General features: G+C 37.8%; 1 protein-coding gene across 1 annotated transcript; it reads right to left on the bottom strand.

Annotated features, from left to right (window-relative positions):
• Window positions 1-2,635: 2,635 nt before the first annotated feature.
• YME1L1 (YME1 like 1 ATPase) lies at window positions 2,636-25,213 on the bottom strand. The gene is made up of 19 exons (XM_082044106.1): window positions 24,999-25,213; window positions 22,236-22,364; window positions 19,551-19,704; window positions 17,384-17,482; window positions 15,541-15,650; window positions 14,354-14,504; window positions 14,159-14,266; window positions 13,232-13,314; window positions 12,233-12,323; window positions 10,514-10,666; window positions 9,939-10,071; window positions 9,385-9,447; window positions 8,758-8,870; window positions 8,232-8,387; window positions 7,452-7,603; window positions 6,471-6,597; window positions 6,299-6,372; window positions 5,587-5,673; window positions 2,636-4,446 (listed from the first exon to the last, which is right to left on the bottom strand). Exons 1-19 carry the CDS (start codon window positions 25,026-25,028, stop codon window positions 4,303-4,305), a joined length of 2,157 nt encoding a protein of 718 aa, XP_081900232.1. The 5' UTR covers window positions 25,029-25,213; the 3' UTR covers window positions 2,636-4,302.
• Between the last annotated feature and the right edge of the window lie 2,018 nt (window positions 25,214-27,231).

Here is a 27,231-nt window from a genome sequence, read left to right as displayed (position 1 = left end):
ATGGTAAAAGGCAAACTAGAAATAACATTGGCCCATTACTGCATGAGCATGGTTGCCTTATTAACAAGGACATAGACAAAGCTGAAACATTTAATGTTTTCTTTGCCTCTATCTTCCACACCAATGATGGACTTGGGGGCTCCTATAGCCCTGGGTTAGAGAACCATGGCTGCAAGAACGATAAACTCCCAATCAGTCTGGAACTTGTATGGGATTTGCTACTCCAGCAAGATCCCTACAACTCGATGGGGCCTAATGGGATTCATCCAAGGGTGCTCAAAGAGCGGGCTGATGTCATAGCGAGACCTCTCTCTGTGATTTTTCAATGCTCTTGGGAGTCTGGTGAGGTCCTGAATGACTGGAAGCTGGCAAACGTTGTCAAACATTGTCCTAATTTACAAGAAGGGCAACAAGGATGACCCTGGCAACTACAGGCCTGTCAGCCTCACCACTGTGCCTGGGAAAATCATGGAGGATTATTCTGGGAGTTATTGAAAAACATCTGAACGACAATGCAGTCGTTGGTCCCAACCAGCACAGTTCATAAGGGGAAAGTCTTGACTGACAAACTTAATTTCATTCTATGACAAGGTTACTCACCTAGCTGACCAAGGGAAGCCTGTAAATGTGATCTTCTTGGATTTCAGTAAAGCCTTTGATACTGTCTCTCACAGTATCCTCCTGGACAAGATGTCCAGCACACAGCTGGATAAACACATAATGCAGAGGGTGAGCAATTGGCTGGCCAGCCGGGCTCAAAGAGTTCTAGTAAATGGGGTTATGTCGGGCTGGTGACCTGTCACTAGTGGGATTCCACAGGGATCCATTTTGGGCCAGCACTCTTCAATGTCTTCATGAATGACTCAGACACAGGACTCCAGCGAATACTAAGTATGTTTGTTGATGATGCAAAATTGGGTGGAGCTGTTGACACTCTCAAGGGCAGAGAGGCCCTGCAGAGGGATCTGGACAAACTGGAGAACTGGGCAATCACCAGTCGCATGAAGCTCAACAGGGGCGAGTCCTGGATTTTGCACCTGGGACACGGCAACCCTGGCTGTACGTACACACTGGGGGATGAGATGCTGGAGAGCAGCTCTGCAGAGAGGGATCTGGGCTTCTGATCAATGGCAAGTTGAACATGAACCAACAGTGTCCCTGGCAGCCAAGAGGGACCTGTGTCCTGGGTGCATCCAGCACAGCATGGCCAGCTGGGCACGGAGGGGATCGTCCTGCTCTGCACTGGTGCGGCCTCACCTGGAGCACTGTGTGCAGGTCTGGGTAACACAGGATAAAAGTAGATAAAGCTACTAGAGAGTGTCCAGAAGAGGCTATGAAGTTGGAGAAGGGTTTGGAGAGGAAGCCGTATGAGGAGCAGCTGAAGTAATTTGGTTTGTTCAGCCTGAAGGAGACTTCATCACGATCTACAGCTTCCTCACTAGGGGAGGAGGAGGGGCAGGCACCGATCTGTTCTGTCTGGTGACCAGTGACAGAACCCAAGGGAATGGCAGGAAGATGTGCCAGGGGAGGTTTAGGTAGGACATTAGGAAAAGGTTCTTCACCCAGAGGCTGGTGGAGCACTGGAACAGGCTCCCCAGGGAGGTGTCACAGCCCCAAGCCTGACAGTGTTTGAGAAGAGACTGGACAACACCCTCAGACACATGGTGTGAACTGTGGGGTTGTCATATCCAGGGACAGAAGTTGGACTCGATGATCCTCGTGGGTCCCTTCCAAATCAGGACATTCTATGATTCTGTTATAAAGAGTTTCTTCTGAGAGACTCAAGCAAGTGCGACAAAGCCGGGTCTGCCTCTGTTCTGTGGGGTTTCTGGGGGCTACTGGGCAGCCAGGGCAGAATCCTTCTGTCCTTCCTGCTGTCTCTCTCTATGGGGACAGTAGACTGGAAAACAAGTCATTGAGAAATTAACTTCCAGGACAAAGAAAGTACTGACACTAATTTTCAGAGCAATGAATCCTAGTCTACAGGCATTAAATATTTCAATTTAGAGTCACTATGAAAGCTACGTAACAAAGCCCTAGAAAAATCACTGACAGGCAAGAAGAAATTGTGTGACCAGTTCCTTAGTATTGGCTGAATCTGGACTGCAACAAAAGCATTTATCAAATGCTGACACTGACAACTTTCTGTCCAAAAGCTGTTATTGACTACGCTGCCACAGAAAATGAAACTAAAATCAGAATCCAAAATGACTTAAAAAAGGAAGGCATCTTAATAAAGAATAGACAGAAAGGAGCAGGACTCACTACTTCTTTGCGTAGAGCTTTTGAATGAGAAAAATGAATTAGACCTCAAGGACTTGTCCTCCAAACCAGATCATTCAATATAGATTTCAGTGACTTCAAATAAGTTTTTTGCCTTTGTTTCTAAATGCAGATTCACATTATTTAGCTGGAAAAGCTCCCACCCAAGTCCCGCTACTCAAACAGCAATTGAAAAAAAGTCTGAATTTCTAGGGAGATCATTCCCTAGAAATCTAAGTAGAGAGAATGCATTTTTGCCATAATTCTTAAATTTATTTACAAGTTTAAATGTTTTATACATTTCAATTTACATAGTAGGGAACTTGGTATTACAATTTATAACAATTTACAGTGAATAAACGGAAAACCAATATGCATAATTAAAATTAACCTTTATTACTCCAAAAGAGATGCCAAATATGCAGTATATTTCTGTTTCTGTTGGCATATTTCTAAAATACATGTACAACTGTAACTGTCAGCTTAGACATTTGGTATACTGGTTTATAACATTTGGAAGTTCTCCCACACTGCACTGGGATGCCACTATAGTAAGCTCACAAAAATAGGCAAATAGAAAGTTAACCTGGTTTTGAAAGAAAAAAAAGAAATGCATGTGATCTTACTTAAAAAACCCCTAGGTTATAATCAAGCGTTGCACTCAGAAAATTCTAAAATACTATGTTACGTCTAGTTTTAAGTGTAGCTACTAATTTCCACTCACATTTATTGGCACCAGCCCAACTATTTTAATGTCCCAGTATGGTAACCTTCCACATTAACACACTAATAAAGGCCCTCTCTGCAACAGAAGTTTGTAGTCCCAAGAGTCTACAATGAATTGTGCAGAAAGATTATATCAAGATGTGTCATTCCTAAAAACCAGCTCCATGAGATCAGAAGAATACTGGCATAGAATTGCTAGCAATCACTTCCACTTGATTGGAACCTGCTTTTGTTTTCAAAAACTTTTTCCTATTATCTTAAAATTTCCAGAGGTTTCTGTAATGGTTGAAAGAAAAGGTTTTATTTCCCTACTTCTACGGTAGAACAGAACTGGGAATGTTATTTGAAACAACACATGCTTCAAACATTTTCTGAACTACTTTTTAGTGAGCAATATTGCCCTCTTTGAAGAAATTATCTGCTGGATTATCTAACTCCCATACTAGTAGAAACTACTTCTGTAGAATATCCAGCAGTGCAAAAGCACTGTCAAAGCACTGATATCCATCTACTGCAGTCATAAAAAATATGTAGAATCTTGTCAGCAGCACAGAGGTCATAGGTATTTCTCTTATCCCTGCCATGGTTCTGCCCAAAACATGGTCCAAAGAGGCTCAGATGTGTTTAACCTATTGATTTAGCATTAAAATTTCACTCTCAGCCATACATGTGTGTATTTAGCCCCAAAAGCACTGGAAACACAACCTAATGTTTTTGCCTAACATAGAGCTCCCACAACTCCCTTTAACAGAAACATGCTGTGTAGCTGCCTCATTCTTAGAGATGTTTTGTTACATTTCTAAGTGAGTCTTCTTTAAAAGTGATCTCTGGTCTCAGACAGAGTATGAGCATTAGTTAGACAACATACTGCTGTTTTTCAAACCAATCTGTCACTACCCATGAAACACGCCATAGCACACATTGTGGGGTATATTGTCAAATGCACATGTAGCAGCACGGCCCAGGAGGCTGTGCCAAAACACACCACTTGGGCTGCATGTTTTTCTTCTCAGCTTCGACACATTTGACTGAAACAAAATGCTGAATTCAACCCTGGGATTCATCTTTCTAAATAACTTCTCGTGGAAAGAGTATAGGGAGCAGAGGATGAGGAATCTGTTTTATTTTGTGTCTTGTTCTAATGAGACACAACAAATAGATGAGTAACATAAGCTCGCAAGAGACAGAATAATATCAAAGTGTCACTAATGCCATACACACATCAGGAAGGGAAAAAAATGCTATGCTGCATAAGACTACTGCATTGTTAGATGTACATTCTTCAAATTATCAGTTGCTGTATCACAGAAGCTATCATCTTACTTCTAGTTTTTTCCCCTCTAGAACAATTTGGATTTCTTTGGCATCCAAAGTCTCATATTTCAATAAAGCTTCTGCTAAATTCTTGTGTTCTTTTGCATGAGTCTTCAGGATGTTCTTCGCTCGCTCGTATGAATCCTAATATTAAAAAAAGGTAAAAGGAGATTTTAAGACTTCAAACAAAAACAACAGCAAGATTCCACTTTGAAAATTGCTTCCTGGTAAATACAGCTTGAAACAAACATTTAAAGTTGTGCCTTACATTTCATAGACAGCACAGCTCCTGTGTCACGAAGAATTAAAATCCAGCCAGCATAATTATTAATAATTAAAAAAAATTATGCCACCTTTGCATTTTGCAGAAGTAGGACTGAAAATAAAATCCTGAGACAGACCCTGGGTTTTTTCTATATGACTTAGAAAAGGCTTACAAGATTTGAAAAGTTGCTGATTAAATTAAATAGATTTGATTTTACTTTATGAGCAGTGCTACAGCATTCAAGGGACATTCCTCAAAGCCTGAAGTTTTTAAAAGCTAATAAAACTCTCAAAGTATTATGTACTTTCAGAAAGCTGAATGCTACCCAACAAGTTACCAGTTGCTGCAAGTAGATGCACACTGCCAGCACTGCCAGCTTCAACTTTAACTTCTAATCATATAGAGGTAGTTCTGACATAATTGAGTCAGTTCAAAACCAGCTACAGCAAAAGTGTTAATTGTTTAAACGCTTTAAATAAATAATTCTCCTGCCTGTACCAAACTAATTCAGATTACCGGAACAGTGATCTGGAAGTTCTGTGATTATGAAATGTTACAAATTTCCCTAAAGCACCTGATAGTGATCACTGTGAGGAGTGGGATACTGGAAAAGGCAACTCTCTGATCCAATAGGGCCATTCCTGTGAATCCATACAAAACCATTTAGCTGCAAGTTTAAAAACATTCACATCTGTTCTGAGACAATGTATAGCCATACTTTTTTTCCTATGAATCAAAGAGGCAAAATACAAATCCTGACCAAACGTAAGAGGAAGTGTTAAAGCACATACTGAAGAACCTAAGAGCACCAACTTGCTTCTCACTACTTGCGCATGACAATTACCAAAACACTTTGATATGCAGAGATTCGAAGCTGCGGCTACATTTAATACCTGCAAATATTTCCATCCACCTGTGTATTTTCACCAATACACATTATCAAACTGAATAATCAAGCAAGCTGATGTTCGACTCATCTGAAAATAAATGTATCAGAGCAGAGGAGAAAAGAATCTTACCCGCAGAAGTGTTCTTACTTCCTGTTCAATTGCAGACTGAGTTTCAGGGCTAAGTTTGCCCGAATCAGTATAGGTCATAACACCAAGCTAAAAAACAACAACAACAACATCTTTATCTTTTGCTGCTGTTGCAGTAATATACAAAGCACACTGGAAGAGCTTCAGCACCTACAGCTTCTATGTGCAAACAAATAAAACCATTAATCAAATGCAACAGGAGCAAAACAAGAAGTCTGTTCATCAACAGTGTAGACAGTGCAGAGTTCTATTTCAACATGTCACAGTACAGATCCTGATTAAGTGTTTCCTTATTTAAAAAGCAAAACAAAATCCCCAGACTACTAACACTTGATAGGTAATACAGATGACTAAAGAAGTTTCTTTAGAAGTCTAGAAAAGTCAGTGCTGTTGTCCAACCTCACCCCCAAGATTATCATCAATTCCAAAATGTTTGGTTTTATTACAAACATTTTCTGCAGACATTAGTAACTTTCAAGATAATTATGAGGTGAAGATCACGCAAGTTCATTTTTCAGCTGTCAAATATACAGGTTTTCTAGTTGAGTTCTCTAGAGCAGGGCCAGTCATAAGGCTCACTTACTTTTTTACCAGAACAACTTAGTCTCTGACCACTGACAGCCAAACAGGCATTTAGTTACAGAACAGAACTTTTCTTTGTAATAGATAAATGTTTAAGGATTGATGACACTACCTTCTCACTCATTCCAAATCTAGTCACCATCAGTTTTGCAATTTTAGTAGCATTGTCAAAATCGCTGGAAGCACCTAGAGAGCAAACAGATGTAAATTACATTATTGAAGCCAAGTTAAACATGCCAGTCCAAAAGCTTTGATCAAAACTTCTTTTAACTACAAAACGGGACCTGTTGTGATGTGATCACTTCCAAATATGAGCTCTTCTGCTACTCTTCCTCCCATACAGACATCCATCTGTGCAAGCAACTGGGATCTAGTTTCACTCCATCTGTCATTTTCTGGGAGCAAAGACACCTGTAAGATACAGAAGTGTGGTCAGGTAACAATAAACTGAAGAAATACTGAAATAATCTGAAAAATATTCTTGTTTATACCCAAAGCAGATATAAAGGCTTTTATGCAAGAATCTGAATGCTCTGGACCCCCTCCTAGTCTACACACTCATCAGGTTATCTGGAGGTGATAAGTCTACCAGCTACAATAGTCTCCTACAGGCCACGAGCACCACATAAAATTAACCAAATTAAACCTACCACCAGAATAAACAAAACAACCTACTCAATCAATTTCTCCTTGTTCCCTACACTTGCACCAAGCACAAATCAGCTTGCCTGGAGGATTCAGGCTGATGATCTTTTTTAATTGAACACATTAACTTGGATAAAGTTCAACAGAAATAGACATAATATAAATATTTTTCTGTTCAAATGCTTGGCAGCTAAAGGCAGAATAGAAAAAAACTTAGAGATATCTCTATGTGAGACCAGGTTTACAAAAGTCACTCTGGACAAAGAACAACTTGATAAAGGATTTTTGTGTTAAAAGTATAGTTCAGCAGTGCTTCTACTTTCACGTCCTTGAAACTTCTTCAAAGTTTCACTGCTGGGTGCTATTTTAACTGCAATAGAATCACACAAGGAAAGAAATGTGTGTTTATATGAACTATTACACCAGCATATGCTATTTTATTTCAAAGTGAAGAAAGCTTTCTATCACACAGAAAAGATGACCAGTGAGTTTTCCAAGAGATTGCTCATAACTGAGTATTTCTACATATTGCAACATGCATTCATATAATTACAACAAACAACACTGTTCGCAAATCCCTCAACAACACTAAAGCAACATCAAATTCCACAAACACTCACATGTCCAAGCGTTGTTCCTCGTGTCATGATTGTAGCCTTGTTGATGGGCATTGCATCCTTAGTATAATACGCGATGATAGCATGTCCAGATTCATGGTAAGCGGTGATGGTTTTGTTTTTCTCATCAATTTCCACACTTCTACGTTCAGGTCCTTAAACAGAGAACAATAAATGAACTTTTTGTACAGCTGATCACCACAAACCGTATATTACATATACAGAGCACAAAGTAGCTGAGGAACATCACACAAGCAAAATTAACTAACACTTGTTAAGTGCAAAATGTTTACATGTAGGATTTTAATGTTTAAAATGCACCTCAATATACTCTACAGACAAGTTGCTTTTAAAGGAATAGCTTTAAAATGCAGTCTAAGAAAATTCCATTCCTCTCAAGTATGAACAGACCAGATTTTTAGTGTGTATGTCTCAGATGTTTTAAGTTTTTTGTTACCACATGACAAGTTAGATGAACAGAAGTTCCAGGTTTCTAATCATTTACTCTCTCATTTTCTTTAGGAATGAGTAGGGGAAGGGTAAGAAATCAAGTGTGTGCCGTCTTCTAAGCTCAAGTAAAACATGATACCTTTCTTATCAATAATGCTACAAGTCTTTAATGTATTCCATACTAGATTTTACATACTACTTTCCAGTCTCAAAGGGTTCTATTCAGAATAAACTACCAGAAGACTTTTTTTTTTTTCCCCAAAAAGTCTTAATCACACAAGAAAACCCCTGTATACTGTAACATGTATGTATGTCTTTTGTATAAAATCCTACCCATTAGAATTTTGTCCTTGGAGAATTCCAGTTCTTTCATGGTTACCATATCTTTTCCATCAACAGCTGCCTTTAAGGCAGCTTGATTTACAAGATTCTCAAGCTCTGCTCCAGAAAATCCCACTGTGCCACGAGCAATTATTTCTGGGTCAACAGCTGTGGGGAAAAAACAAACTTGCCATTAAGGTCCATATTACTCCCAAAAAAGCTTTTATCATGAAGAAATATCAAGAAATGATAGAATTATAGGTAAGAGTTATGCTCTATTAAACTAACATATTAAAAAAAATTCAACTTTAGAAGAAATGAAGCGTAATTCTTAAGACACCATGAACTGTTTCGGACTAGAAAGAAACAGTGTCTCAGAAAACTGTCATAATGGAATGTACCAGGCAATTTTTGTGTTCTTTACTGAGACACATGGTAAAGCCACAAATGCTGATGGAATAAATGACTAATATAGGAGAGGGCTGATCCAGTACAAAAACTGTTACATAAAAAAAATTACAGTAAAGTATTTACTTACATGGATCATACTTTATTTTATTAAGGTACCACTTCAGAATTTCTGTACGACCTCTCACATCAGGCTTGGGAACAGTAACTTGCATATCAAAGCGACCAGGACGTATTAAAGCACTAAAGACAATTTAATCAAATGACTTAGAAACGTTGCAGTAAACTGTTGCTAATATACATAAGGAACAAAAAAACATGTAATATTTCTAAAGGCATCTATGATCCAGACTATGTCTGATGAACAGGCGCAAAGAAAATTATTTTCTTATTGGTAAAAAGACAAATGAAAGATGTTTATTACCAACCCATTTTAAAAGTTATTTTGCATTTGAAAATTTTGTATTGCAAACAGGAATGCAGATAGTCAATTTAAGTATAAAAATTTACAGAAATTTTAGATGCTTAGAAGCATGTTACTTATTTCTCCATATTTAACACAACTGCCTTTTAAATGCCCAAAACTGGTCAATACACATCCTTTTTAAGAGGGAAAAAAACCAGCTATTAATATATTGCTGTCATACAAGATTATCACAAGCAACTTTGTTGTTCTTGTTTGTTTGTTTGGGCGGGGGGGATGTTTACTGGGTTTTTAATACATGCTCTGTAGAAATTATCAATACATTATACTCACTTATCTAATGCTTCAGGGAAGTTTGTTGCACCAATAATAACAACACCTTCATTAGGTTTAAACCTGTACAGGAAAAAGACAAAAGGGAGAGAATGTTGGAGGGTTTTTTGGAGACAAAATTTACACCATTTTTTGCTCAATAACTACTTCTATTTCTTATTTCAGATGACCTCAACTGGTCAGGAAAAAAAAAAACACATTATCAAAACATAACATGTGATCCAAGAATGACAACATTTAACCCAGCAACTGGTTAAAAGCAGAGCTGAACTCCTTCCTTCAGATATATAGGCAGCCTAAAAAAATTGAGAAATTATTTAAAATAATTGCAGCTATTGTACAACTCAGAAGCTTCTATATTCTTTACAGTAAGGCCATTAATGCTACTGTTGGCAGTACTAGAAAGTACTAGAAAGTGGCCATAAGAGCATCTTTAATGCATTAAAAGCACTAAAAAAAAAAAAGAAAGCTTTCAAGGGAAGAAAAATGCACCCAAATATTCCAAATACCAGTCAGTCAAGCACCTTCTATGCCCTCAGAATCCATATATTTACCCATCCATTTCAGCAAGAAGTTGATTAATGGTCTGTCTTGAATAGGGATGCATTGGAGATTCAATTCTCTTCCCACCAACAGAGTCCAACTCATCAATAAATATAACACATGGTGCATTTGCTTTTGCTTCCCCTGACAAAAGAAAAATAGCAGAAGGACATTTGAAGCACACAAAAGAAAAACGTCTCACATAATTTAGGATTCTACTATTTCTCTTACTCTTGGATTATAAAGTGTTCTACTAGCATCACCAGAACTGTCTTGATTTTACCCCCACAAAAAAAACACGGAATATATTTTTGAAATGAAGCAACAGAGAGAGAAGTACGATTTTTCATCTCCACATCACCTTATTCTTACCACACTACAACAATTTACAAGTAAGAGAGATTAAGAAATCAGTTATATTTTGTATCATCTCCTTACAATAGTTTATTTCATAGACCTGGGTGGAGAACATGGATCTATTACAATTTTATTCATTAACCCAAACTGTACCTAATCATACCTTGTAAACACTGAATACCTAATCTTGTATGTTAAAAGATTTTAAAACCATGAATATTTAACTTACTGAATAGGCTCCGGATGCGACTAGCTCCGACACCAACAAACATCTCATCAAACTCAGATCCAGATGCATAATAAAATGGAACATCAGCTTCACCAGCTACAGCCCTTGCAAGAAGAGTTTTACCAGTACCAGGTGGTCCAACTAACAGAATTCCTAAAGAGACAAACAAAAAAACCCAAACAACAAAAACATCAAACCTGCACAGTCATCTTATACATGTAGTACTTCCATACATTAGAAGAAATCATTTACACTTGGCTTCAAAAAGCCGTTATCATCCCACTTCAGATACTGCTCACTACCTGCGGTCTGAAGAAGTTTCCTACAACAGATCTAGATCCACTCTGATCCATATGGAAACGACTTGTAAGACTATCAAATTAAAACAGAAGCCTGAATTATTCTACAAAGTTACTGCTCAGTTTAGTAGCAAAATCCCTAATAGCTGTTCCTGAAAGTAGTTTTTTTTTAAATTAAATAATTCCAAGTAATCAACTTTAAACAGTGTAGACTACCAACAGGAAACAGACTTATCAGGATTACATATTTCAGAGTCACTTGGCCTTCTACTACAATCAAGTTTAAACATCCTTTTAAATGAAAGCGTTTGTTTCTGAACTGAAGCAGTTAGCAAGCACACAAGGTGCTGAACGCAGTACAGAAGAAATAAAAGCCATTTTTGCATTATGTTAGGTTAAGTTTTCAAGACTAAACTTACACGTCTTTCTCAGATTAAAAAAAAGGTAGAACAGGATTAAAAATTTTGGTGACAAGAAGCTATGGGTTAAGTTTTCAAGACTAAACTTATGTATCTTTCTGAGAAAAGGTAAAATAGAATTAAAAACTCTGGTGACAAGAAGCTATTCACTTTAAAAAAAATATATACCCTTACAGAGACAGTTAAAGGAGGTGAAAAATAATACAGACCTAAAGACCTCTGGGCTACATGAAGTTGTACTCAAAAAGGCATTAGCACAAATTACGCGTAACTTTATCAGTAAATTTTTTTTTAATACTATGTTATGTTCAGTTACAAACTAGAAAAAATATTGGTAGTTTGGTACATCATCCCTAAAAAGTTTACTTGGCACTTCAAAGAAATATTGATTCTTAACCCAGTGAAGGTGACTGCTAACAATGATAAACACAGGTTTGATTTCTGAACGGCTTTTTGCCTGGAATCTACACTCTGCTGCTTCGCACTGTCACAGTTGGTTACCCCTAATGTTATTATTGAATTTCTACCAAAAGCAAGATGGCATCTTTGCTGCTTCTGTCTATCTCAGATACCTCAAACGCTCTGTGAGGGTAAGCAGTAACAATCAATTTTTACACTGAGGGAGCTGAAGGTAAGAGAGGAAGCATGCAACACAACCACCTCAGCCTCCACTTCCCCACCCCCAAGTACCTCACTTAAGGGTATCCTTTAATAAAGAAGCTTTTGCAACTCTCTTCAAAGATCCATTTGTTCTTCAAATATTTTAGACAAACAAGGAAATCTAGGACCTATGTTTTAATATGATTTCACGACTGTTCCCAAATACAAACTAAAACCAACAGTAGTACTCAGGCCCATTTTGGTTACTTATTTTTTTTATTCCCTAACTAAAGGAAAAAACATTCAGAAGCTAGGCTATAGATTTGTCACTCAGTACAGAACGAAGTTACAAAGACAGCCATGGCTATATGTGATTTTAACTTCTGAGCAATGATTCTTACCTTTTGGAAGTTTACCTCCCAGTACAGTAAATTTATGTGGGTTTTTCAGGAATTCCACAACTTCCTGCAATTCTTGTTTAGCTTCTTCAACCTACATGTTAAAAACATGCCACAAAATATCACTAAGCATTTAAAAAATGCTGCATCATTTTTATGAGTTTTATATTAGAGACAAGTCTAAGTCTCTAACTGTGTATTGATCAAAAATACACAACAGAAAGAAGAGATAAAAGTGTAATACAAGATTTGTGTGTATACCAAGTGTCCACGAGTTTAACTCAACCTATTTCCTAGAACTGTTCACAGGAATAATAAGTATACACTAAAGTTAATACTACTAAAGGAACAACCAGCTCAAGATCAGATCTGACCAACAAAATTTTAAAAATCAAAAATTCTACATCAAGATAATAGTCTAATTGGCTAAAAAGAGATTAATTCTATCTGTTTGTCCAAGGGGAAGGAGAGGGTGAGGTCTTAATTTTGTCACCAACAGTCAAAGAATGAGTTGAATAAAAAAATAAAGCTATCCCATCAGCGGTGACATGCCCATGTCTTTCCCAGAATCTCTGTATCTCCTGTCCTAATATCACATATCTGAAACAGATAGTACTAAGCGAGAAATAATCAAATAGCATTGTCATCTTCTTGTATTGGTCAACTTCTGCAAAAAATAGATTAACGTGGATATTTATGGCCCACCTTTTGCCATTTTAGCCTTTAAAAATGTGATTCAACAAGTCAAGAGTGCACCTTTCTTAAAGTATTAAAGGCTACTAACATATACAATTGAACAAGAGTAGCTAAAACCTTCCTTGATCTTGACCTTGGAGTGGTCTATATATATATATATATATATGTATATGTATATATACATATATATATATATATATATAAGGTTTCAGTTAATACAAAGAAATTTCTTGAACAGAGCTCAAGTTCTTCAGGCTCACTATGATTAGTTAAGCAAGAACTCACACACTTCACTTTTGAACTTACCCCTTTTACATGTTCAAAGGTGACATTTTTCAACTGGATTGGATCAACTGCTGCATCAAAGATACTCGATGTTCGAAAGCGTACTAATAGCAAACAGCAGACGATGAACAACAAATGTACACATTAAGTCATTTCATTCCAAGACTGAACTTTGCACTTGAATGCATACTATTAAGCTACTAGGTTTACACCTGCCCTTTTAAAAGGGCATGTTTCCATTTGCAAGTGTCCAGCAAGAATAAGATTTACTTAAAAACGTGATAAAACCCAAAACCTAAATAAAACAAAAACAACCACCACAAACAAACCTTTAAAATATTTGCAATTAACTCAGTAATTTAAGTGCTTTTTAGTCATTTGTAGTGCTGAAAGCCCTGCATCCAAAAGCAGCTACACAAAGCCACAAGTTCTTCTTCAGTGTTTCTGCACATATTCTAACTTTCTTGAGACTCAGGTGACAGCACAAAGCCAAAATTCTGCATTTACACTAGCTCAGCCTTTGATCATTCCACTATTTCCAACAGATTTCTCAAGATGATAATTTGGCCATGCAAATACCTAGTTGCTATAAACTAGGCTGTGATTACAAATAAAAATCAAACTATTTTGCCTACTGCTGAACTAGGTAACACATCATCTAAATTCAAAGACAAATATATAACTGGTGAACAGTCTGACTTCTCTGCTTGTTTCCAAGTAATTGTTTCACCAAGAGAATTAAAATAACTACACTAACAGACAACTTTTTTTGTTATCACACTGTTGTCTGAAAGGCTGTAGCCAAAACCAGTAAATAACTCTTCTCTCTCATTAGTACATTGAAATGTTACACTAAAACAATCATAATATCATAACACATTAAATTTGTGTTAAACTTAGTGGAAGAAACAATTCAAGTGAAAGAGTGAGGGAAAAGAGTCAACTAACCAGCATCAGAAAAGGAGCCTTTCCCAGGTAAAAATGATGAATATACAGCAAGATAAAAACAAAGAACGAAGAGGAAGAAAGAAAGCAAACGTGATCTTCTTAACGAATCTGTAAAAGAAAACAAAGAAAAGTTTTTAAATAGGCTGAAATAAACTACCTTCTGAATGCAACAATACACAAACTAGGGCAACTTACCAAGTGTTTTTTGCAGGAATACTTGTGCTTTCAAAAAGCCCTCTGCAAAACCAGTTTTAAAAGCATCCTGGTGTGCCTCTGGGATGTTTTTTGTTTTCATTAGTGCATCCAAGTTTTCAACATCAATTCTTCGCTTTCTCAGGAAAAAGCCCTAAAGTATTTTCCACAGCAGTGTTAGTACACCACTCTAAGTTCGAGTACAGAGTTAACTTACTACCTGGCTAGCATGGGTGAGGGGAAAAAATAAAATAAAACCAGCATATAATTCAGGCACTATCGGGTCAGTTAGATGACACCAGGCAGTAGCTTAAGTGTGGAATCACAATGGCTCCACACAGGGGCACCCTGATTCTTGCTGAACAGGTCCAGTTCAGAGCCCGCCCGGACCCCAGTTCCACACAGCAAACGCAGCCTATGGCAGATTTGCACACAGGCGGCTTCGTACACCAGATTCAGGGGGAGTTGTTAGCTTAAGCTTTTTGCTTTGTGAAATCAACTTAAACTACAGTATTTCCAAATGTGAAACATCTTCATAAGCACAGTTTTGATAGAGCTCTATCAAAGCTAATTTATACACACAATAAGATCAAACACTTTAATTAGCCTGACTTCTGTACAACCGATTAGAAGCAAAGAATACCTAGGGTAACTCAGTTTTTTTAAACGCTTGTCTGCCTTAAGTCTGGCTAGTTATTTACTGAATTCAAAGTACAGAAGTGTGTTTGTGACCCATAAAAACACAGAGTTTGGAATTTTTGTATCTTAAAAATATACTAGCCACAAATAAGTCTATTCTTAAAGCAACAATCAGATGCTGAACTGCTTAAAAAAAATACACATTCTTACGTTAAACTAGCTGTGTTTGTTTAAATTAATACTTCATTTGACTCCAAGCTCTTTTTAACAAAGCCACGAAAATAGAATACAAAGAATTTTATTTCTAGAATGTAGAACACTGATACTACTATCATAAAAAACCAGAAATAACCTTTATATTGATGATATATGAAGCAAATCTGCTTATTAATAAGAAAAAACAGAACGCTGTTAATAGCTGGAGTTTTAGAATTAAGAAAATTTTTCACACTACTGAACAAAACACCCTCGGTAAATTGTGAAGGTTCATGCAAGAGAAAGAGATGGTCTGAATAAGCCTAAAACAACTTCATAATGCTGCTTGTGTTCACCTTCAAAAGCGAAGAAAGTGAGGTTCTTGTTTCTGTGAGTTGTTCAGATGTTGACTGCAGACGTCTTGCTCTTGATCTCAAAGTCTTAAAGGTCCGTGATTGTATGTAAACTTAAAACAATAATAATAAATTTAAAAAGTTAAAAACTATCAATTACTACCACTACAAAAAGGCCAAAGAGATTTCAGAAACTATTATATAAAAAAGACTATCATGATTGAACTGAACATAATCTTCCCAAAATATCCACAGCAGAAAATGAAGAGAATTGCAAAGAGCAATCTGTTTAAGATGCCTGACCAAAACCATAAAAAACAGAAAACTGTATGACAGACACCTCTGGATCTAACAACAATAAACTGCATAAATGAGGCAAGCAATTTTAGTACTGTAAACAGATAGTTACATGATCACGAACCACCCATAAATTTTTGTGTTAAAATAATCAGGAGTTCACGTTGTGACTTATAGATAATTGGCCCACCTTACCACTGTCACAGGGAACAGAAAAGACATACAGCCAAATTAAATCCAGGCAGGCTGACAAACATGAAACAATCTGAAGCTAATCCAGAAGGATGGGAATGAAAGTTCCTCCTCTAAAATAAGCTCTGGCTAAAAGCTCAGCTTTTATAAGGTGCCCCAAGGAGATCTGGAATGGCTGAGGTGTGCTGTTAACTCCAGAACTGACAAAAGAAATGAGACCACTTAAACACAGTGACCTTATAGCACTCTATGTCACAGTGAACTTACAGAATTCTGTGTCCATCTTCTATCACATCAGAAACCTTGCAACGAAGATTTTATCACATAAATCACAAAAGCCAAGATTATTTATCTTCTTTCTCTACTATGTTTTAAATAGTCACCAATACCAGTCAATTATATAGTTTTAACTAAGCCTTCTGTTATCATATTATAGCACCAGAGAAAACGAACTTCTGGAGGTGATCTGGTCAAACCCCTGCTCAAAAAAGGTCTAACTTCAACACCAGGTCAGGTAGCTCTGGACCTCATCCAACTCAGTTTTTAATATCTCCAAGGATTAAGATAACATAACCTCTCCAGGTAACCTGTTTCAAAACTTAGCCATTCTCATTGGGAAAATTTTCCAACAGGAACTTCCTTTGCTTTTACTCATAATATTTGCCCCTTCTTTGAGGTGTGCAAGAGAAGTGTAACTAATACGTCTCCAAGAGCAACTAGATCACTCCTTGCGTTCTCTTCTGCTAACTTTAAAACCTCAGATCCTTCAGCTTCCCTGTATATTAAATGTCAAACAATCTGCACCCTGCCTTGTGGCCCATCACTGAGCTATCTCCATTTTGTCAGCCTCTCTCTCTTAACCATGGGACACAAAACTGGACACAATATCCACATGTAGCATCAGAAGAATGGAACAGAAGACAATACCTGAACTTCCTGAGCTCCTGATTATGTTCTTGTTAACACAGCCCTGTTATTACCCATCATACATCCAGAGTGTTTAAACCAGTCACCAAGCACCTTAAAAATTTTGCCTGGATGAATACCAGATTCGACATATTTATTGATTTCATAAGCAGACAGTTCATCTATCATCTTTTAAAAATATGATCCTCAAATACTGACATATTTGAAAACGATTCTGTAGTTACACCATGTTTAGTGACTTAATTCTGGAAACATACTACTCAAATGCAAAAATAACTTCATGATTTAAAGTGTTAAAATCAATATAAAGTTCCTCCTGGAAGCCTACCAGTATTTCCTGAATGATGCCTCTAAGACATAAGTAAAAATATTCTCCCAGATTAAACAGATACTATAGAGATTAAAAATGGTGTAGTTTATTGTTTTATACCTGGCCAACACCGAACATCTGAACAGAAATTTTGGAGAGGATTAGGATGCTGTCTGTACAAACAAGATGAGCGCAAAGCACTGAAAACATCCACGAAACCTGTAAAAAGATAAAGCAAAGTATAAATAACACCCTCTATTAAATGGCAGTTAAACATTACTTCTCGCATAGGTTGATTTTTCTTTCTTAAATGTTAGTTCTATTTTACTATGCTCCTTCAGGCATCTGTAATTAAACAAACTGACCATTACCAGTACACAGATAGTTAACTTAATTGTACTAGCCTATGTCAGACACTTTGCAGTATACCAGAATTTTTTTCTAATTAGAACTTCCAAAAATATTGGTACCCAGAATCTTGAATTTGAAGCTGTATCTGGGAGGGAAAACTCTGCCTGCCTATACAGAGCTGAATCAAGTTATCTAGACTGGACAGGAATCCAAAGACATTCAGGAAGCTGAAGGACCAGCATTCAACCAATCCTTCAGTTTCAAAGGCTTTAAAGAACAGATTGCTCACAGGCATTTTAAAACAGACTATGTATAATGTAGGAAAACATTTTAAACTGTACTAAGTCTACTTAATTGTACAGTCCTCACGCAACACAGAAACAAGAAATAAATAACTTTTTCACTGTGTTGCTCTTTTATTTATTAGGAGATACTATTTCAAGCACACTATAGACTGCAGGGAAAGAAGGCTGTGATTGATCTGCTCTTTAGTTACCAAAAGATCAAAGAAATCCTCATTTAGCAGGTAAGAATTATTTAAGAAACAGAGACCTGAGGAGGGAAGGGAAAAAAAAACACAATATGAGGCCAAGCTTATATATGCTCTCTTCCACAGTAATTCAGAATCTGATGTAACCACAAAAAGGGTGGTCTTTTTCTTTATTTTACATATTCTGATGAAGTTATTAAATCAGTTAGATACTTAGGACAGCAAAAAAAAAGAACCTAGTGTTCCTGCTAAATTTTTTGAAGTTATATGTTTGTAATAACAGCTTACAAACTTATTAAGGAAATACTGAGGAACTATGTGAAGGAGAAAAAAATATTAGCTATAAATTCTACAGCGCTGTGTATTTTGCACTCTTCTACAACACTGCATATTGGCTAATTTATACTACACAATTATGAACACATCCTTTTAAAAAAATATAAATACTCTCCTCACTTTAAGCTCAAGTATATGCACAACATACACATATCAATAGTAACACTCCTCCATAGCAAGCAGTGTCACCTACACCAAAAGCACTTGCTTGAAGATTTAGCCCCTCCCTTGCCTGTGGCAGTTTTCCACTATAACCTTGTTTTACAACTGTGAAAGAAACCATCAGTCTGGTGAGCTGCCATCTTAATCTCTGGAAGCTCTGAAGGATTTGCAGCTTTGTTCTTCACATTGAGCAAACTGCCTCTGGGCTAATTGTTTTTTGTCTCACAGCACAATATGATTTAATACTTTTTCTCCATAGTAGCCCTGAGAAATTCTTCTTATGCTTGTTCTCCCAGCTGCAACACTATATAGGCACTATCTCAAATGTCAGCTATTTGCTGCTTCTAACACACTCTTGAGCATTTACAATGGCCTTGCTTCCTGCATTTTAGACTAATACCAACAAAATGTCTTCAACTGTAAGGAACCACTCTTGGTTTATTTCAGAAATGAAATACTCTACATGGACCATTAAAAGTTTGCCATCCCAAATTCCTCTCTAATTAATGTCCTTGTGTAACGTTGCTTCAAGCAAAAAATAAAGTAAACTGGACACGCTCATGACTGTGTTACATTAGTAGATTAGCAAAAGCTGATTTCTTCTATTTGGTGCAACAAACCATTGAAAAATTCATATCTCAGGTTCACAATTAAGCGACGATGCACTTGTACTACAGCTGAATTCAGACAAGTTCAATAGCAGCCAACTTCAACTCTGAATTTGAAGAAACAATTCCAAAATCTGGGCTAAATTTTCTAAAATTCCCAGAGTTCAAAAGCACCACTCTAGGGACAACCTGTACACAATAAAATACATATTAATACTCTTTTTATTAAAGATTTTTAAACTACAAGTTATCTACAGCATCAGAGATTAAAGAATAACTATGTTCACCTTTTTAATCTAATGCTTACCAATTCTCTCAAGCACTTTACTCTGAAACATACCATGCTTATTTTCAAAGAAGGACTCAGCAGAGATGTACGATGTGTGCCACTGTGAAGAGACTTTGTTTTCTGCACCAAAGCCAGGAAGCAACCTGTTCACCAACTCTTTGAACTGGTTAGCTTTCAATCCCAGATCTCTTAATTTAAGTACAGACTGCAAAATAAATAAATGTTTAAAATTTACTTAAGATTACCTTAGGGGAAAAAAAGAATAATCGAGTTAACTTTTTGGCTCGATACAGCATCTATATTTTACAATTCAGACTGAAATAACATTTTTCTAAATGATGATGAATGAAAGGACGATTAAAGAAATAATATTTGCAGTCAATGCAGAATAACTTTTCCATTTGCATACACTGCACTTTCACTGTTACAGTACACTTATGACAAGTATATTTTCTTCCCAATTCAGTATTTCTATCACCTTCCTGCTCCCTGATTAAAGAAGGCAACAGAAGAATGGCATTTTCCAATTCTTTCTGCTCGTTATGACAGAGCAAATGGAGAGCACAAGGGGGAAAGTTGGACAGCGATAGCCACCCATTGTATTTCATCCAAGTGAGCAAACAGCAAAATCCCTCCAATGTTTTTTTTTTTTGGACAGCCTGTTTGAAGATAGTGCAGATTTAGCAGCAGCACAAAGACTGCATATTTAGAAGCTACACCCAGCATGAAAACCATAAAAAGCTACGAACTGCGTAGACACACAATGAAAGGCAGAAGTTTCTGTGGGGAAAGGGTAAGTATTGGGATCTGTGATTTCCTACAAAGAAACTACGAAAAAACAAGGAGGTAAAGCACATATACTCGAGTTACTAAAGAAGTAACCTAAATAACAGTAATTTTAATCTTGTATTTTACAGATAGGAAAAAAATCTTTTTTATGGGAGACTATGTTTTAAAAACATTTATTGGTTTGAACCCTTTAAAATATCTATCAGTCTCTCGATATTGCTTCTGCAATAACTTCTTCACTGAGAAGTAAATATCCTATTCTAAATGTATTTGCACAAATATTTACTTTTTGATTGTTAGAACATTATGGATTATATTTTTGTTTTTCCTAAATTGTTTTTACGTATGCCTTATGTTAATCTACTTTCAAGGTGAAACTAGATCCAATAAAAATAAATACATGAAAAAAAATTGAATAAAATGTCAAAAGAAGCCTTTCTAGAAGAGATTCCTAGATGCATCCAGAATACAGTATTCAAAGTTTATAGCTTAAAACTGATTTCTTAGGCAAAAAGTACTCTCTTTTAAAGGCTAGGGTAGATTGCTTCTGGTCCACTTTTACTTAAAATAAGTAAGAACACATTTTTAAACATAATTTGACTTTTGCACGTGGATTAGAGGAATAGATCAAGCCTATCAAGCCTTCCTACTTCAGCTAAATAACTGCTTGGAAAATTACTGAAATGCTAAGAGGGACAGATTTAAAAAAAAAAAAAATAAAATAAAAAAAAAATTCTGTGACCCTTCAGAAGGGTTTACTACTCTTACTACTTTCAAATACAGATTTAACTTCACAGCAGAGGCTTCACATCTCAAATAAAGATTCTTGCCATTCTAATAGTTCAACTTTATTCAATATTAGAACTGCATGTACTATGTCAGTATTTGCTGATTTCAAATTTGAGCATAATCTTTATTTAAGCTTAGGTTTATTACAGTCTAATCAACTTGCTTTAAAAATAGTTTAAGAAAGACTTTAAAAATTATTATTTTTATACTTTTATCATGGTAGGAGGAAGCAAACAGATGCATGACAAATTAGAAAGAAAATATTACATGGGAAAATCCCTCTGTATTTAAGAGATCAGATTCTCTTGCTGAGTAGAATGACAAATACAGAACTGAATAAAAGAAACATACTTTTAGTTTTGTTCAATAATCCAGGTCTCATGCTGAAATCAATTTTTATCACCAGAAGGAAATACAGAATGACAAAAAAAACAAAACCAACCAACCAACCAAAAAAAACAACCCTCAACAACAGAATCAGAACACAGGAATGATTAATACAATCCAGGCGGATTTCCAAAGTTCTGCAGTTAGTGAGACTTCATGTTTTTCTTCTCAAACATTCTTAGTTTTACTACTTGTTGTACAAAATGACTTGAAAGAGAAGTGGGAAGATCTGATACTACTTTGCACTTCCTGTATTTTGATTTCCAATGTGAAGAACCAAAAATACCTAGTGATACTGAAAGACATTTTAATAGAAAAATAAGAAAACATGCAAATATGCTATTTAGTCCCTCAAAATCCCTCAACATATTTTAAGTTACAGTCCATTTTCTCACAAGCAGTAATGAAACAAACTTTGCTAGAACTCAGAGAGTGAAAAGACAATAAGGGTTTTATTAACCAAAAAGTTATTCTTACTTTAGAGCAAGAAATGTTGACAGTGAAAACAAATTACCTCCTCATTTGCAAATTACTAGAGACTATTAGCTTTTTTCTAATTAATGAAATGCTGTATTTTCATAGAACCCTTACTGCCAAAGCACCAACTAAATTCTGTCAAAAAGTTACATTCTATGTGTTAGCATCGTTTCATTTAGTCACATCATATTATTTTATAAAATGAGTCAAATATTAAATTCACTTAAACTGATATTATTCAGATTTAATGCAGTTAAAAGCAAACCACCATTTTTTCCCAAGGGTTTTTAGTACCTCACTCTTGAGAGGATCATGCTCTGGGGAGGTGTCCCTCTGGACAGGCTGCACAGATGCTCTGCTGGCAGTAGTGGAGCTTTTTGGTGAATGAAAGGCATTGATAAGGTGACTCAGGGGAACAGTAGCCTGGAGGAAAAAAAAAAAAAAACAAAACCAACAAATGAACTTGTTTATCAGATCACTTGTTTAAACTATTTAAACACACCTCCATTCCAAACCCTGACTTTTAACCGAGGAATTCATAATAAACCACATGAACTCAACTTCAACACCACAGTGTCAGCTGATATCTCTATTTAAAGGAAAAAGAAAGTTCAAGTACGCATGACAAATTAGAAGCTCACACAGTTTGGAAGAGAAAAAAAAATAAAGATAAAAAAGAGGCTCCTGGTTTTCAAACACAAGCATCATTTAAAGAAAATAATCACTCGATTTTTCAAATACAGAAATGGGTACAGATTATAAACACTTAGGAAATGCAAAGATTGCCCTCAATTCGCACTTAAGACAGTGTTTAGTTACAGAAAAATAATAGACAACTTCTTATAGATTGCTCTTAGCTAAAACAACAGGGAAATAAAATTGCTACTACACTTAATACTTCCTTCAGAATATTTTTTTTAATGTATCACTTGTTTGCTGTGTTAGATATGTGCTGTTGCAACCAGAAGACAGAACAAAAAGGATTGTTGCTGTCTTCTGACAAATATTACAAAATTAATAATAATTTCATGCAAATAAAATACAAAACCTTGTGAAACTGAATGTTTTTCCCTTGTAGCCACCACATCCCCATCACAGTCAGTTAACTTACATTCCAAATAGGTGTGTGGGGTTTTTTTACCAACATAGCAATAAAAGACACAAAAAAGGAAACACAATCAACAGTGGGAGAAAAAGAGAGAAAAAACAATAACCAACAACTTCTATGCTGACAAGACTGCAAGTTGACAACATCTCTTCAAATGTTTAAAACCTGCTGATATGTCATTCAGGAACTTTCTCTTCTTTGGAAGAAATGTCCACTTAAAATAATCCTGAGCCTGTCTTGATGTCTGCCAAGCCAAAACTAATATCACCGTTCTGGTTAAGACCTCACAGCACAACCACAGAACAGAACTAAAGCTCTTTGAACAACATGAACAGAAAAATACTGCTAAATGAGGTATTCCATCTATTTAGCAGTAGGCCTTAATTTCAGACTTTACTATGAGATATTATAACATAGTAAATTCTAGATTAACCCTGGACAGATACCAAGCAACAGATCTCATTAAACTGCTTCCCCTTGAACCAACCAGAACAAGAAGCTCAGTCAGTGGCTGCTTTTGAATAGCACTGAATCGTGAGGATTTCTCAACACCTTATTAATTCAGAGATCACTGTTCTTAGAGTACTATTTACTTGTGCATTATTTTCCAAACAACACCTATTTTAATCTATAAATTCATACCTTTATACCTTTAAATATCTATATTTTTTCCTGTGTTATACAAATTATTTCTAAACGTTTCCTTCGTGTTTCTTTCCTATGGATCCCACTTTAGCACCATACCTAGGCATCACACTAACCTACACAAAGCGCATACACATATCACAGTAAGTTCCGCAGTTCAACAACATTCAGCCAACTCGGTGACACCACCTCATCAAATCAGCACAGAAGTCCAGGTGCACTGCGTATCAGGGCTCCTCCTCCAGCATGTGACTACGTCTATTGTAAATATATGGTACAAATAATTCCAACACTTCCAAAACACCTCATTTTGTATCAGTAGGGATGAGAGCTGGGGTGCAACTCCTGCTGCTGGAACCACAGCTGATTACAATACCTAATTAAGCCTCTGCCTGTGAATGTCCTTCCCTGAGAACTTTCATCTCTGTTTTGACTAGACAGAAGATCAAAACAGATAATGCTGTGAGACATTAAAACTGCCTCAGAATTAATTATCTAAAGTTATAATTAAACTCTGAGAGTTTGTGGTAAAACCATAAAGCCTCTAGTGGTCACAGCCAGCATCCCAACCACTAACCAAACCTTCCTCCTGCATTTCACACTATGAAAAGATGGAATGACGCACTTCTAAAAATATAATTACAAGTTCTGTCATCTCACTACACTAACTAAAGCAATTGATACATTCTCCACATCTGGAAAGAACAATCAAATCCCACTGTGGAACGGGACTATCACATACTAATACCTTTTGCACAAAACATAAAATTAAAAACACTGTTCCAAATCAAAGTTCATAAAACGCACCAGTCCCACCCAACTCACCATCTAATAAAAAACAACTTCCCGATTGCATACAGGCTATTCTACCTAACAAATAATTCAGGCACTTTTCCTCCACTAACTCTTCTAAGTTTTAAGTAAATTCTTTCTCGTTTCCACAACAACCCGTGACAATTAACAGCACACCCCTTGCTCCTACTATGAAAACAGAAACTAAAAAGCGCCATTTCCACGTAGCTTCATTTCAGATTTCACAAGCTTTTCCCGTCCCTTCCCCGCCCTCCACCTGCGCACTCGGTTCCCGGACAAGCAGCGCCGTCCGCTGCAGCCCCCGCTGCGACACCCGGAGCGCCCGAGCCGCCCCCCCCAGACCTCCAAAACAGGGCAGCCGGGACCTGGGGACCGCGGCTCCCCAGCCAGGCCCGCAACCCGCCCGAGCGCCTCCGCCCGCCCCGCGGCCTCCGCCTGGACACCGAGCGGCCCCGACCGCTGCCAGCCGCGCACCGCAACGGGCCCCTCACCTGCGGCTGTACGGTGGAGAAGGAAAACATCCTCCCTGCGGGGACGGCGGCGGCGACCACAGGCGCTTCTCCCGCTTCCCAGCCCCGACGTAGAGGCCGTGCCCGCCCGCAACGCTCCGCCGCTCGGTCGCTGTGGCCGCCGCCGCCAGCAGGAGGGCCCGCGGCTCCACTCTTGGGGAAAATGGCCGCCCCCTACGGCCGGCAGTGACCGGGCCCCAAGCTGTCCCGGAAGCGGCTAGACATGGTAGAGCTTCCGGGTCGCTGCTCCCTTCGCCGCCCCGCGCAGCCGCCGCTTCTGCCGCCGCACGGCCGGGTCGCTCAGCAACCCGTGTTCCCCGGCTATGCCGCGTGCAGGATCGAACCATCGGTTACCGGGGGAGGGACAAACCATCCTCCCGAGCAGGCCCATCTGCAGGGGGAGCCGGGCGGGAGCAAGGCCGGAGAGAGGAGGAGGATGAAGATGAGGAGGATGGGAGTGCGGGCGCAGCCAGGTCCCGGGGGTGCCCGGGGCGAGCAAGTGCAGTGCGGCGTAGCCACCGGCTTGGCAGGGTATGGGCAGCAGGGTCAGCCTCAGCAGAGCCACTGCCCGTGGAACAAATTTGCAAGAGTGTTACCGAGTTCACAGCCCTTACAATCACTACTCAAGATGCCTTCCTGAACCATTGAAAATATTTTGCAGGAATTAAGAGTATACTGCACATAGAACAAAATTTTTACAAATTAAAATATGCATCAATAACATAAGTACAGTTACTCGCATTCAGTTAAAATGTAACCCAAATGAAAACATGGGCACATTTATCTACATATGGCAGAATTTAGTCTTTCATATTCATTCTTTTTTATTAGCATTTTTTCTGTCTCAGCTGACCATTGTTCTTCACTGTCCACTGGAAGTGCCATCCCACAGCAACTCACTGATTTGTTTCAGCACAGCCACAGTGCTGCCCCCACGCCTTCACGTGGAGGGGGGTCACTCTCACGATCACAGTTGGCTCGGCTAGCTGATGTGGCAGAAACCTCACCCAACAACGACAAAAGAGCCCTAAAAGGTGCTGAACATTTGCCTGGGTCCACCCCAGGAAGCAGTTCTCCAGGCAGCTGTACCATGGCTCATGTCGCCTCCGGGGAAGGGAGAGAACAGCTCATAGATTCGCTCAGGCTGTAGCTCACACTGTAGGGGAACACACACCAGGTGACAGTGGAGTTTCACAACCGGCGTAACCTGATGTTAGTGTGTGACGCTGTTAGCAATCAGGACACATAACCACGGGCGTAGTTATATGCGGTGCTTTATTTCAGCGCTGGGAAACCAGGGGTTCGCACCCAAAGCTGGCTTCAACCACTGATTCGAACTTCACTATATTTATACAATTTGGTTACATACATATTCATTACAATTCTTGACAACCATTAGCCTATTAGACAACCTATTCTAACACAAACTGTCTAAGCGATGCTAAGTAACATTCGTATGTTTATCAGTTGTTAAAGTAACATTCGCATGTTTAGCAGTTGTTTCTCAGTTACCTGTTTTAAAGAATAGGTCATGAATCTATGTCAATTTTAAGAATAGGGTATGGTTATATAAGATCATGCTTGAATACACATCTACTTGGATACAGCCCAGAAAACTTCAAAGTAAGGTATAACCTTGGACACAGCATCCTGGACACCATCCACAAAACCAAACACAGAAAAACCCTGGATACAGTAAAAGTTAGCTCAACTACAACAACACCACCAAAAGGAGCAATCAATCCTTCCTGCTCTCAGCTGGGCTTCTCTACTGAAATTGCTGCTGGCAAGAGACAGCTAAACTAATGCTGAAGAATTAAATGACAAATACGGCCAATTATAAATTGTATTTAATGCTATTATAGAAAGCTAATTTAAAACACTTTGTTTTCTACATTTGGACATTAAACTGCATCTATTGCTGGGATCTGCGGGGTAGCAGCACTCCTTCACAGCTACAAGCAAGGCCTCCCTGTGCAGTTATCAGATTATAAGTGATAGATTTTAAAACAAAACAAAGGCCCGATGAGCCTAATCTGTGTTAATATGGACCTGTCATTCTGCACCAATCTCTACAGAGTTAGCTCTTGGCTGATGTAGAGACTGCAATAGAACAAGATAGGTGTGAACTGATTATGAACAACAACATATATGTGAAAGCAGCTGAAAAGCAGTATGGCAAGGGTTAAAAGATGACCAAGAGCACAACTAGGAG

Source organism: Streptopelia decaocto (genome assembly GCF_964273445.1).
Source record: "Streptopelia decaocto genome assembly, chromosome: 2".
Taxonomy (NCBI): domain Eukaryota; kingdom Metazoa; phylum Chordata; class Aves; order Columbiformes; family Columbidae; genus Streptopelia; species Streptopelia decaocto.
Note: the sequence above shows the minus strand (reverse complement) of the source record. Positions and strands in the feature narration are given on the sequence as shown.

What these genes read in the sequence shown, in the direction of transcription:
- YME1L1 (XM_082044106.1), bottom strand. Translation starts at nt 25,028, where the DNA reads ATGTTTTCCTTCTCCACCGTACAGCCGCAG. An exon ending in AGATGTTCGGTGTTGGCCAG is followed by an intron (nt 15,651 to 17,383) that starts GTATAAAACAAT and finishes TATTGTTTTAAG; the next exon opens with TTTACATACAATCACGGACC. An exon ending in CACTTTCTTCGCTTTTGAAG is followed by an intron (nt 14,505 to 15,540) that starts GTGAACACAAGC and finishes AAAATACTTTAG; the next exon opens with GGCTTTTTCCTGAGAAAGCG.